Consider the following 14,028-nt stretch of genomic DNA (forward strand, 5'->3'; position numbering starts at 1 on the left):
TGCGTCATGTGCAACCTAGTCCAAACAGTGCAGACAGACAACACAAGACAGTGTGGGACAGATACACAAAATACAAAATAGCGCCATACAGTAAACCATAATTTTATGTGATTATACAGTAATTAACAAAAGAGGAGAATAAACAATTGTATTTGTGAACATAAACACAATGTAGCGCAAAAACAGGAGTAGCAGCAGTCAGGAGGTGAAAAAAGCATGTAGACAGTATAATACAATTAAATATAATATGAGTGGTGGAATCGATTGAGATTAGTACTGATTGTGTGTTGAGTTCAGTATCACACAGTTGAGTGTGTGTGTGTGTGTGTGTGTGTGTGTGTGTGTGTGTGTGTGTGTGTGTGTGTGTGTGTGTGTGTGTGTGTGTTTTGTACAGTTCTGTTCTGCTTGAGCATTTTTTTGGGGAAAAACTTTATCACTACAGCAACACTTTCTGTGTTACCAGAGTGATACAAAAGCTGTTTTATAGTTTTATAGTAAGTACAGTGTATGCAATATTTGCTATATAACTAAACTATAAACGGACAGATTTCTTTACATGAAGAAAACCAAAATCTTGGCGAATTGCTGTGGTCAAAAAGAAATTGTTTTAGAGAAAAATAAGCAGCTTTGGCGTAGTAAATATGATGTAACTGTAGCTTTCAGGCCACATCACACCACTTTGTCATTGATTTTCTTTTCTATAAAGGCAAGCCGTGTTCTGATTAGAAATTTTATTTGTATGGTGTTAATTCAGAATTCATCACTATGAAGAAAGCAATGTTTTTGGCCCTACTTTTTCACTGACGAGCAGCACGATCTTGCCGGCATGATCAGGAATTGTTTGGCAAATATTTGTGCAATGTATGTTCTTTGTAAGCGTGTCTCTTTTTTTTTGCTTGTGCTTAAGTGGACTCCTGGTGTACCCGAGTTTCAGCATAAGCTGTTGTGCACTATGCCGTTCTCCATGCTGCCTGTGTTGACATGTCAAGGACAAGAGGATGCTGGCAGTCTTTTGTATTCAGGTGTAATGAGTCTTCCAATTCCTTTTCTCGCCCCCTCATCCTTCCCCTGGGTTGTGTGACAGGAAAGCGAAAGAGTGTCTAGTCTTCAGGGGGATTACAGCCATCTAGAGAATGGGCTCACTTAGCTTTATAGTCGGTTTATCACTTCAGAACCCTAAAGACACTAAATCGTGTGCAGTAAGTATAATTGCATGCCTTACACCTTTTTTTTCCCCCCTTGACCACATTCTTACTGCTTCCTCTGAGAATTTCAATTTCGGACTATTTTAGTAGGCAAATTGAGCACGAGAAGAAGAATAGTCACTGGATTGTGAAAATAAGGATGCTCTAGTGGGAGGGTAGGACAACATTATGCAGGATGGAAAGGTAATGACAGTAAAGCTCTTACAGAAAACAAATAGCGGGATTGCACAAAGGCATCCTGTGATTCACTTATACACGCTACACACCCTGTGTGTGTGTATATACAGTGTCAAAAGTTTTGAAAAGCCTATTTTGAAAAAGAAAAAAAACTTTTTTAAAACACGTAAATATTACATTTGTTTATATGGTCATTTAACAGTATTAATTTTAATCAAACTTTAGGCAGTTACAAGAGGTTATGGTGTGAAATACATGTAACCAGAGGCGGATCTACCATGGTGGCATGGGGTGACAACTGCCACCCTAAGAAAAAGCATTGCCACCCCAGCTGCCACCACAGCACTATTATCGCAATGTATAAAATCTCAATTTTAACAGTCTCCTTGATCGATTTTCAGCAGCGTCCCTGCAATGCGATGGCATAAAAAAGCATACGAGTAAATAATAGCAAGAAATCTTGTCTATTAAAACGTAGTCTGAACAAACGACTTTTATGAACCGCTTTGTTTTATTGAATCAAACACATGCAACCAGCCTTATCACTGATCACGAACAAATGACTCTCTCTGGCTCTTTGAACGAATCGAAGCATTTGTACAAATATACATGTAAGCATATTATATATGATAATATTTAGTTTTGATAATATTTTTGCGTTTATTGATGACTATCAATATTAAACATTGGGCTAATGTCAGTTTGCCTTCATAATAGTATACTGGTTTGAAATATGAAGTGTAGAAAATACAGAAATGATTTACGCAACACCTAGCTAATTTGATATAGACGGTAAAGCATGTTAAGATCTGTGGGGGAACTGAGAGGCTGAGACAGACCGTGGATGTGAACCTGAATTAGCATCTCTGGAGAAAAAAAAAAATCATTACAGCTACACTTTCTGTGCTACCTGAATAAGAATTCATCTATCACCTGGCAATGATCCCACCGATCTAAATATCCTAATATGGCCAGGTGTTCAGGGGAGCGAAAATGCCTTGCTTTCTAAGTAGAAGTGTGAGTCTGGTGATTGACAATCGGCCAGGGTGAAATTAGGGAGCTAATTTGACTTAATACATGTTAATGAATTCATTTATACTTTTCAATTTTGGAGTATACTTTTGCAGATTGAGAGAAATTAGATTATATTTCTATAATCTATAATATACGGCGCTCTATGTGCCTATGGATCACCCTAGATTCATGAAAACTATGATTAGACATAAACTATATGAACAAAAGTCAGTGGACAATTTAAAAACCCATTCCACATGTCACCCACATTTGCTGTTATAACATCCTACTTTTTTCTGGGAAGATACTAGATTTTGGAGTGTGCTTGTGGGCACTTGTGCTCATTAGCCACAAGGGTGTTACTAAGTCAGGAACTGATAAAGGGTGACGTGAGGAGGCCTAGGGTGCAGTCAGTGTTCCAATTAATCCTAATAGGGTTGAGGCCAGAGCACTATAGTAAACCTCTCAAGATCTTTCACTCCAACCCAGGTAAATCATGACATGGAGCTGGTTTTGTGCATGGGGGCATTGTCACGTTTCTTCTAGTAACATTTCGGGAAAGAATTACATATGGCTGGAAAAGTCCCTATACTTTTCACTATATAGCACAAGTTTGACGCTTTTATACTTTTCCGATTTGAATCCCTTGCTGTATGGTACAGACGGCTCATGGATTCACAAACCGCACTTTAATATCTACAACTACATTTACATTTACATTTACATTTGCGGCATTTAGCAGACGCCCTTGTCCAGAGCGACGTACAAAAGTGCTTTGAGTCTCTAGTAATAAATAAATACACTGGTACGCAAGATTACAAACTTAATATAAATATAACCCTTGAATTCTGCAAACTTGGAAAGTGCTAATTTAAGTGTTTAAGGAAGAGGTAGGTCTTCAGTCGTTGCTTAAAGATAGTCAGGGACTCTGCTGTACGGACATCTAGGGGAAGTTCATTCCACCACCTCGGTGCCAGAACAGAGAAGAGCCTTGAAGTGTACTTACCTCTCATTCTGAGAGAAGGTGGTACCAGTCGAGCAGTGCTGGAGGATCTCAGACAGCGTGGTGCAGTGCGAGATGTGTTGAAGTCACTGAGGTAAGATGGTGCTGGTCCATTTTTGGCCTTGTAGGCATCATCAGTGTTTTGAATCTGATACGTGCAGCTACTGGAAGCCAGTGAAGGGAGCAGCAGTGGGGTGGTGTGGGAGAACTTGGGCAGATTGAACACAAGTTGTGCAGCTGCATTTTGGATCATTTGCAGTGGACGAATAGCGTTCAGGGGAAGACCTGCCAGCAGAGAGTTGCAGTAGTCAAGTCTTGAAATGACAAGACACTGAACAAGTACCTGGGCAGCCTGTGTGGACAGAAATGGTTGAATCCTTCGGATGTTATAGAGAAGAAATCGACAAGAATGAGCAACATTAGTGACGTGGAAAGAAGGACAGTTCATTGTCCATAGTTACCCCAAGGTTACGAGCAGTGGCTGAAGGGGAGAGCAGAGAGTCATGAAGTGTTATTTGGAGATCTTGACCTACTATATATTACCTTGACAACTATATATTACCTGCTGAAGTTAAACCTTACCCCAGTCTTTAGAACATCCTTTATGACATTATGACAAGACAACTTCTCAGAATTTTTTTTTTTTACATAGCTCTCTAATTGCAACTGCAATGACAGAAAAAAAAAAACTTTAACCTGGTAATGATGCACATTTCTTATAACATACGTGTTATTAAAAATGTATATGAAATGGGAGGTTAATTGGCCCTAGGCTGAAAGGTATATTTTGGATGCTATGTCTTGTATAGCTGCCTATTTCAGTTTTTTTGATTCCTCCCCTGACCACTGACTGCTGTGGATGTAAAAAGGCTTTTAAAGAATTCTCAAAAACAAGTTTATATATTCTGAGATGGTTTTCTGTTCATCGTGGTTTTAAGGGTGGTTATTTGAGTTGTTTCAGACTTCACTAAGCATCATTCACTTCAGAAACAAGGTGTTCCCTGTAGTGTAAATCCCTCATGATTATCACTTTCTAAAACTAGTCCATTATGTGCTAACAGTCAACTCCACCCTTTCTGATGTTTAACTGGAGATCTTGACTTCCACTTGATTGGCCTATGGATTTCAACTTTCCTAGGTTCTCCAACTCCAATGATATAAGGAAGAAACCTTGAGAGGAACCAGACTCAATAATTTGTTAGTTGTATGGCCGAGGTGTTTCTATCACAGTAGATCGAACGTAACCATTGCCTACATTGAAATAATAACTGATCTGTGGCCATTGATTGGTAGACAATTGTGCATAGCAACAGCTGGGCTGCAGTCACTAACTGTACACTTACAAGGTGCACTTACAGATGGATGACTAATGAAAGGGAAAGACGTAAGCAAATGAGTGGAGAAACCTAATGAGTACAGATGCTTTCAGACAGGTGCTCTGCATAATGCGATCAAGCAATTAATATCTTAGAAGGCATGTATACAAATTAGGGCTGTGAAAATTAATGCGGTAATGATGAAGCCTGCATTTCTGTTTGAACATTTCAAGTAAATATACTGTATGGTAAATGAACTCTATGTATACTGGTTGCCTTTATTAAGTAAATGTATGACACATTTTACTGTTCCCAGAAATGGTACAGTTTCTCCGGTATCACCTCATTAACCGTCCGTGTGGAAACAGCAAAAGTTCAGTTTGGTGTCCTGATGATTTGCGTAAACACCATAAACACTGTAAAACATTTACAAGCATATTTTGTCTTCATGGTCTATGTTGAATTTGGTTTTACTAATAATAAACATGCATTTGCATGAAGCATCCATATTCGTCCACGGACATGTCGAGTATTAAAAACTTGAAAAGTATTACAAATACTAAGCACAGCCATACAACCTTGTTTTTGTATCATGCCATGAAGTAAATGCATTTTGTTTTGAAATCGTGGTGAAAACAGAAGAGCAATTGTTCCATAGGTGACCGTGAATACTAATGCAGAACGTGATCAGACTGACAGCAAGATATTTCTTCACTGTAGAAACAACCTCACCCGTGCACACTAGGCTCTAGCGGGTTTCTAGAGGGTTCTTGTCATCCCCTCAGAGCGATGCAAATCATCACAAAGTTCTTCTGACTGATCATCTCAATCCTGAAATGTACAGCAATTCTACCCTAGTAAGAGTGGTCTCTTCCAGGATTCTTTTTTCCACCCATTTACATTTACATTCGTGACGTTTAGCAGATGCCCTTGTCCAGAGCGACGTTTCAGGAAGAGGAAGGTCTTCACTCGTTGCTTGAAGATGGGGACTCTGCTATTCAGACTATCTAGATGTAGGGGATGTTCATTCCACCACCTCAGTTCCAGAACAGAGAAGAGCCTTGAAGTATACTTACCTCACCCCTCTATTTACAGGGCAGGAGAACTCACAGATTTGATGAGGATAAAAATGATGTAAATCATATGCTGAGCTGATCTAAACCAAATCGAGCAATTATAGGAGAATCACAGCACTCTCTATCTTCCTTATCCAAACCCCAACTGAGGGAATATTTTTTGTGTTCATCACTCCAGTACACTTTCAGAGACTGTAGCAAGACTTTTGGCAAAGATCTATGCAGCTTGTGGTGTCCCTTTACCTCATTAACAAACTTTTAATCATTTGATTCCATAATATGATAAGAATGAAGGCAAGACACATCAGATGAATAGGGTAAAAATTGTTCCAATGAAAAAAATTTTTTTTTTATTACAATTGATCAATTTATTTATGCAAATAATATAAAGTACATGTAAATTTGCATGATTAACAAAATGCATGCTTGAATGCATTAATAATGGATCAATGAAATAAAAATAAATATAAAAATGTATTCTTACAATCAAGCAGTTATTTTTTTGCTGTTATAATACTTCTATAATAAAAATAAGAATAAATTCAACAACCAAGAAGGTGATGGAGATTAAAAAAAAGATGGCAATAATAGTAGTAGTAATAATTTTAATAAGAAATCGAAGGTGGTGAAAATAAAAAAGATGGTAATAAAGAATAAGAAATAGAACAAGGTGAAGAAGGTGATGGAGAAAAAAAGGTAAAAAGAAGGAGATGAAGAAGAAGAAAAAGGAAGGTGAAGATGTTGATGGAGATAAAAAAAAAGATGGCAATAAAAATAATAATAATATGATGATGATGATGAGGATGATGATTAAAATAAAAAGATGGTAATTAAGAAGAAGAAATAAAAGATAACGAAGGTGATGAAGAAAAAATAGGTAAAGAGAAGGTGAAGAAGAGGAACAACAACAACAAAAGGTAGGTTGAAGAAGTTAATGTAGATAAAAAAAGAGGGCAGATAAAAAAAGATGGCAATAAAAATAATAATAAGATGATTAAAATAAAAAGATGGTAATAAAGAAGAAAAAGAAGAAGAAATGGAAGTAGGTGAAAAAGGTGGAGATAAAAAAAGATGGTTATGAGAAGAAGAAGAAGAATAACAACAAAAGGAAGGTGAAAAAGTTAATGTAGATTAAAAAAAAGAGGGCAATAATAATAAAAATGATGATGATGATAAAAATTAAAAAGATGGTAATAGAGAAGAAAAAGAACAAGAACAAGGTGAAAAATGTGATGAGAAAAAAAGATGTTTATAAGAAGAAAAGAACAACAAAAATAAGGTAAAGAAGTTAATAGAGATAAAAAAAAAGATGGCAATGATGAGGAGAAGAAGAAGAAGAAAAATAAGAGGTGATATAAATATAATGACGGCGATTAAGAAGAAGAAATAGAAGAAGGTGAAATAGGTGATGGAGATAAAAAGAAGAAGGTGAAGAAGATAAAACGATAGTGATGAAGAAAAGGAAGAGCATCATGAAAACAGAAAGATGATGATGAAGAAGATGACGATGATGATCAGAATTTCAGGGTTTATTGGCCAAGTGTGTTGACATACATAAGAAATTTGGTTCCAGTTGTTGGTGACTCTCAAAAGTACAGACATAAATAACACTGTACATTGAGCTTGGACAATATGAGTTTTAAATAGGACACAATATAATATGATGATAATGACGTTGATGTTTATGATGATGATGATGATGATGATGATGCTGGTGCTGATGATGCGAATTCCACGTAGTTGTGAAAGTGTTGATCAGCTCCCATCCCTCTCATTCCCGGTGATGAGGAGAACCTCAGAGGGCGGTTCTCCTCGCGCGCGCCTTTTCAGCTCAAGCCAGTCGGGTCGAGCAGCGCGCGGACTCCGTCTCGAGTTTTGTCCGTGATGCGGCGGACAGACGCGTCGGTGTCTCCCCAGTCTGCTCATGGTTGCAATGAGGACAGCGAACAACCTTCCTCAAGTCGCGTTTAAAACCGAATAAATAGACACGTTTGGAAGAAGAACTGTTGTGAAACTTTATCCGAGGGGAGAGATGGCGTCCATCGGGGAGTTCGACCCCCTTCACACCAGCGTCCCTGCTACTAAAATAGAAGTGACCGTTTCGTGCAGGTAAGAAAAGACAGAAATAATAATAATGAAATGAACTAATAATAATAATAATCACCATAATAATCATCATAAATCAATAAATCAATTAGGACAGAATAAAGAATTGAATTAGGGCACATTTAAACCTAGTTCTCATTAGATGCTTACAATTTCATCATTTGGTTTTAAAATGAAAAAAGATGCAATAAATATAAACATTTAAAAACATCTAAAAATTGCAAAAAAAACCCCAATCATAATTGGAGACTGGAATACGCAAAACATGAGTGAAGAAGTTGCGAGAGGAAATAAAAGCTCCTCATTTTCCTATATCTTCTCGAAACTTCTCCATACTCATGTGTCATACCTGTCCATCAGTATATGGTTATTATGTTGGGACCGTTTATATTTTGCATGGATACCCGGTAAAACCTGTGACCAAACACTACAGTGTTGCAGTGCGGTACCTCCCCATCTCTGAGTATACTCAACAGGACACTGTGGCGAAGCATGTCCTGTCTGTCCTGTGCTGAATTCACTCTCCATCCTTGAGAGAAATAAATGGAATAGAAGAAAACCCAGACTGGTATCATGGTTAATAAATGGCATCTCCGGGTCTCACTGTGTTCCTCCGAGGCCACATCTCTGGACAGACACGGGCAGTACTGAGCAGTCAGCCAGGCCTTTTATCCCATTCTAAATAATGAATATGTTGGCCACTGATGCTGATATGTGTTTGCATAAATCCTTAACTTCACTAGGTGCATTCCCTGATGTCGCAGGGTGGCTCCTCTGATAAGAGAAGCTTGTGCAGCTGCCCAAACATGCCTGCTGTGTTTCTGGCTCAGTGATGTTTGTTGCAATGCTGCTAGATTGCTCAAGAGAGTAAGGAAATAAACATTTCTGAACAGTTTAGAGATAGATAGTTATCACTCTGCTTTAGTATGTTTCAGTTATATGGAGTAAATGTAATGCTCACTGGATCTCCAAAGTGCCCCTGAGATCAAAACTGGTCATTTTGAACTTGTCCATTATGTTCTGAAAACCTGATAAGATACAAATGAATGAATACAAACAAATGTACATTTACCATCTACCTTATCTTATCTTATCTTATCTTATCTTATCTTATCTTATCTTGTCTTGTCTTGTCTGTCTGTCTGTCTGTCTGTCTGTCTGTCTGTCTGTCTGTCTGTCTGTCTGTCTGTCTGTGTGTCTGTGTGTGTATTTGTGTGTCTGTCTGTCTGTGTGTGTGTGTGTGTGTGTGTGTGTGTGTGTCTGTCTGTCTGTCTGTCTATCTATCTATCCTATCTATCTATCTGCTCATTTATGCAGTCATCAGACAATCACAAGGCAACAATACAGTGCATAAAATCATGCAGATACAGTTTTGTTTGCATCAAACCTCAGAATGGGTAAAAAAAAAAAAAGTGATACCTCTCGGGCTAGTTGGAATAATGCTCAAGTGACTAAAAAATGGTGAGTAAGAGAAAGAGAAAGGAAAAGAGTATTATAAAAAGATGATGGTAATGACAGTGATAAAGATAATGGTGCAGAGAAGAAGAAGAAGAAGAAGAAGAAAAAGAAGACTGGCGATCTGATGATAAAGATGATTATAATTAAAAATAATGAAGCAGAAAGGAAAAAGAAGACAGTGAAGAAGAAGAACACTAATGATAGGATGATAAAGATGATTAAAGACAAAATGTAAAGACAAATAATGATTATGATGATGAACAAGAAAAGAAAAGAAAAATCGAATAAGGTGATGGAAATAAAGAGATGGTAATAAAGAAGTAGAACAACAATATGATGATGATGATGATGATGATGATGATGATAGATGTGATCAAGGTTGTTCGTACCGCTCTGGCTAGTTCAAATAAAACTGGAATATTTTCACACAAAAGTCTCAGGAGTTTACAGCGGAAGTGGGGGACTGTCTGCAACTGTAACACCTTGTTTATAAGAGAGGTCGTGGAGAGCAACCAGAAAGCTGACAGAAAGTCTGTAGAAACACAAATAATCCTTCCGAATCACTTTAAAATGTGGTGAACAGAAGGCATCTCAGAATGCACAACACATCACACCTTGAGGTGGATGAACCACAACAGCAGCATACCACATAAGGTTTCACTCCTGTCAAACAAGAACAGGAATCTGAGGCAATCATGGGCACACCCACAGTTGACGACTGGAAAAAGAACAGGTCGTTTTTTTTTCAGAATGTCCAGCGGTCCAGTTTAAGTGAATCTGTGCCCATGATGTCTTGGCTGACAGGAGTGGAACATTATTTGGTCTTCTGCTATTGTGGTTTATCATCTTCAAGGTTTGATGTGTGGTGCATTCTGAGATGCTGGAAATAAAGGCTCTTATTAATCTTTTCTCTTCTTTGTATTTAGCTGTTGTTTTGTCCTATCAGGGCCGGGGTATGGTATGGTGTATATGTAATGCCGGTGTCTGTTGTGTAAATTAGGCAGGCAATTCACACCAACACTGTCACTTCCTGTTTGAATAGAACATTGCAATGGAATATTGGGGGGAAAAAAATCATGGCTTTCATGCCACTTGGGACTAATGTTTAATTAAGTACCTTAAATGAGCTTTTAATGTGCAGTCATTTCCCTTTCCCTGGGGAAGGATGGATATTAGAGGTACAAAAAAAACATACCCTTCTTTGTGCCACTTAGACCTGCATGATTAATCAGAATTTTATCATGAAGAAGGCAGCAATGACAAATCAACTTTTTTTTTTTTTCCTTTTTCAAAATAAAATCTCTACTTATATTGCATTACCCATACATAGCACACAAGCAATCTCTCTTACAATATAGAAAAATTTTTGTACACAGGTAATTTTCAGAATACAATCAGAACACGTCCAGCAGAACCCAATGTGGTGTTCTCTTGTTGCTGTTCCATCTCATGGTGGATTCTTTTTTGATCAGCATTTCTGACAGCTTGAAAAGCCACTCTACTTGTTTTTACTGGATGTTTCTCACCATTCTAAATAAATTCTACAGAGAGTTGTGGGTAAAAATATCAGATCAGCAGGTGAGATCGGTAGAAAATTCTGAAGCTAGACAAGCTAGCCTGTCTGGCACCAAGAACTGGACCAATGTGATGGCAAAGTGGCTCATCGAATGTCTCCTGATTCTGCTATTTGATCATAATCATATTTTAGCCATCATGTGCTTCCGGGGTCAAAGAAATTTGCTTTGACGCCTTCAGAATCAACAGTGTGGGCGCTTGTAGCTTCAAATACACAACAATGCAACTGTTGCTTTAACCAATCAGATTGTAATATATACAATAATGTCGGTATTTTTAGTTACTTTAAATGGATGGTAAGAGAGCGCACTGTATCAAACTGCACAACTCAAATATATTTGTGTAAACTTTATAGCTTTTTTTCCATTCCACAATGGCTGAGAAGAAATTGATTTGGTCACAGATACACTTACAAAGACGTTTTCAAAATGGACTTCTCCGAGCCGGCATTTCAATTCATCCCATAGGTGTTCGATAAGATTGAGGTGAGACCTCTATATCAGGAGATCTTCTGTTACAACCCGTGTAAAGCATATTTTTATGGAGCTGGCTTTCTGCACAGCAGCATTGTCATGCTGGAAAAGGTTTGGGTCTCCTGGTTGAAGTGAAAGAAAAATTTGATGCTACTGCATCCAAAGACGTTCTCTACTAATATTAGAAATTCAAATCCCATTTCTTTTACGTATACAATTACATTTTTTTAAGCTACACTTTTCAGATGAATTGCAATAAACATTTGTAAATAAAAAAAAAAAAAAAAAAAAAAAAGAAGGTAAAATCTTGCTACATTGCCCACTCAATTAAATGCAAACACACATGAACACACACACTGATTTTTGTACGCAAACAGCTATCAGCAGCCTCAAGTCTCATCATTGCCGATATTCAGATGTCTGGCTAATTTGCAGTCTTTTTGTGCTCCAATAAATAACTTATCCTCATACATAATGCAATCTTTAAGGTTTCCCAAACAACCTGTGGTATAAATATAGCCTGTGAATATGAAGTTCTAATTCCAGTGATAATTATGGGTTCTTTGTGGTGCCAAATTACTGAAGCACTTCACAAGGGAAGCCAATTCATCAAGCTTGTTTGTAGCTGTCATCACAGGGAGGCCCAGATGCCATCCCGCCATCGTGTCACTCAAAACAGGGAGTTTGGAGGAGAGTCAGAGAGGGACTGAAACAGCTCCAGACCTCTAGCAGGGTCTGTAATACTGATTACACAAAATAAACACTACTTTGCAGGGAAAAAAGCAGCTGTGCAACTTCAATGCTGAACACAAATGTGTATGCAGATTCATCAAATATTTATACTATGGTCTTTAAGTAAGTTTGTAGAAATGGTCCAATAACTAAAATCTTAATGATATAAAATGCTAATTATATGTACTGCATATTGGAAGATTATCGTTTTGAATCCTGAAGGTGTTATAGCTGTCTGTGGCCTGGACTCTGCCTCCGGGAGATGGAATAGTCTCTCCACCCTGGCAATCAAAGAACTCGTGTTGGCCTTATTGAGGTTATGTTTGTGGAATTGAGTGGATAGCATGCTGAGTTCAAAATGTTCTGAGGTGAAGAGCAGGAAAGTGGCAACTCAGTGAATAAGATTTAGAAGTCTGAACGGAACGTCATGGGTTCAAATCCCAGCACCACCTCGCTGGTTGTTTGAGCAAGGCCCTTAACCCGCAACTACTCGACTGTATAATTGAGATGACTATAAGTCGCTCTGGATAAGTGTGTCTGCCAAATGCCTAAAATGTAAATAAGACCTAGTACCACAAGATACAAAGCACTTATAAGCAGTAAGAATTGCAAGCCCAGAGTGAAATTTACCAAACAATACATAGATGAGCCTCAAAAGTTCTTGAAACATAAGTTTAACCAGGAGAAAGAAAGGATCTACTCATGATCCAGAATGGTGGAGGTAGCACTGTGAGTTAGAACTGCTTCTAGAACTAGGTCTCTAATCTTTAGTGATAATGTGAATTTGCAGAGAGGTTTTGAGGCTTTCTGATATAATGTCTTTGTATGCTGTAACATTACAATTCCCCTCCACTGGAAGTAAAGGACATATGTTAAACCTGTTCCAGTATGACAATGTGCAGAAAAAGAAGTCCATGAAAACACATGTTAGGATTGGGAAGGAAAAACAACCCCAGAGAGTGGAGTTTATATTAAGAGCAATAGGGAAATAAATCTGCATTGAAATGTTTGGCATGACAAGTATTGCAATTTGAAACTGGCTCTATGTTTATCCAGATGAATACATACAGTTTTTGCAATTGGGTCTGTTGAAAGAAATGCACACACAGCCCTTTTTTTCACTAAATGTGTCTTTTGTTTTTGAGAAGAAGAATGTCCTCTACATCAACACCTTATTCACCCAAAGGCATACCAAATACTGAGGCAAATAAGTTGAAGAACCTCCTGCTACAAATACAAGGATAAAAAAAATGTGCTCATTTGGCGTGAAACGTCACGGGCAGAGTAAGAGCGGATGTCTCCAACAGCCTCCTGCAGCTCATATGAGCACTCAGCTGGGAGCAGATGAAATACATTTCCCTTTTTACCTCACAGGAGTGAATGTGCCTGCTTCTCCACCTTAGAAGACAGCCTGCAAGGTGGACTAGAAAAGCCTAAGGACGACACATCTACTCTATTTTAAACATCATGGTGGATGCCGAACATCTACAAAGAACCTGTTGGTTTTTATCCGACTCTCATAATCCCGAATTATGATAGTTGTGTACAATAGAGTGGAACTAAAAGCATAAAACAGACTCTTTTTTATAGCACTTTTGCTGAAGAAAGTCATTTGAAAAGCATCAAGGCCGCACCGTAATTACAGTTTACCGACTTTTAAGTGCTTCATTGGTTTTGCCCATTTATTTTCTATCGGTTTCTTTCTCTCTCAGTAATCTTTTTCTGCCTTGCACTTCCCACACACAAAAAAAACCCAGTAAGCAGAAGAAAGCCGGATTGCGACGTACCGCTGTGCAGATGAAATGTTTTTAGAAAAATGGGGACTCCAGAAAAAAAACAACTGGATTTACAGACATACAATTCACAATGTACACAAGCTTTTCAAGCTAAACA

General features: G+C 37.9%; 1 protein-coding gene across 1 annotated transcript in view; it reads left to right on the forward strand.

The window, feature by feature from the left end:
- The first annotated feature begins 7,652 nt into the window (after positions 1-7,652).
- cpne9 (copine family member IX) overlaps positions 7,653-14,028 on the forward strand; it is a 49,662-nt gene continuing 43,286 nt past the window's right edge. Inside the window, exon 1 of the mRNA XM_083520961.1 lies at positions 7,653-7,900. Coding sequence (XP_083377087.1) covers positions 7,824-7,900 — 77 coding nt within the window. The 5' untranslated portion in view covers positions 7,653-7,823. The remainder of the gene's footprint in view (positions 7,901-14,028) is intronic.

The sequence above is a fragment of the Silurus aristotelis genome, assembly GCF_946808225.1.
Source record: "Silurus aristotelis genome assembly, chromosome: 19".
NCBI classification, from domain to species: Eukaryota; Metazoa; Chordata; class Actinopteri; order Siluriformes; family Siluridae; genus Silurus; species Silurus aristotelis.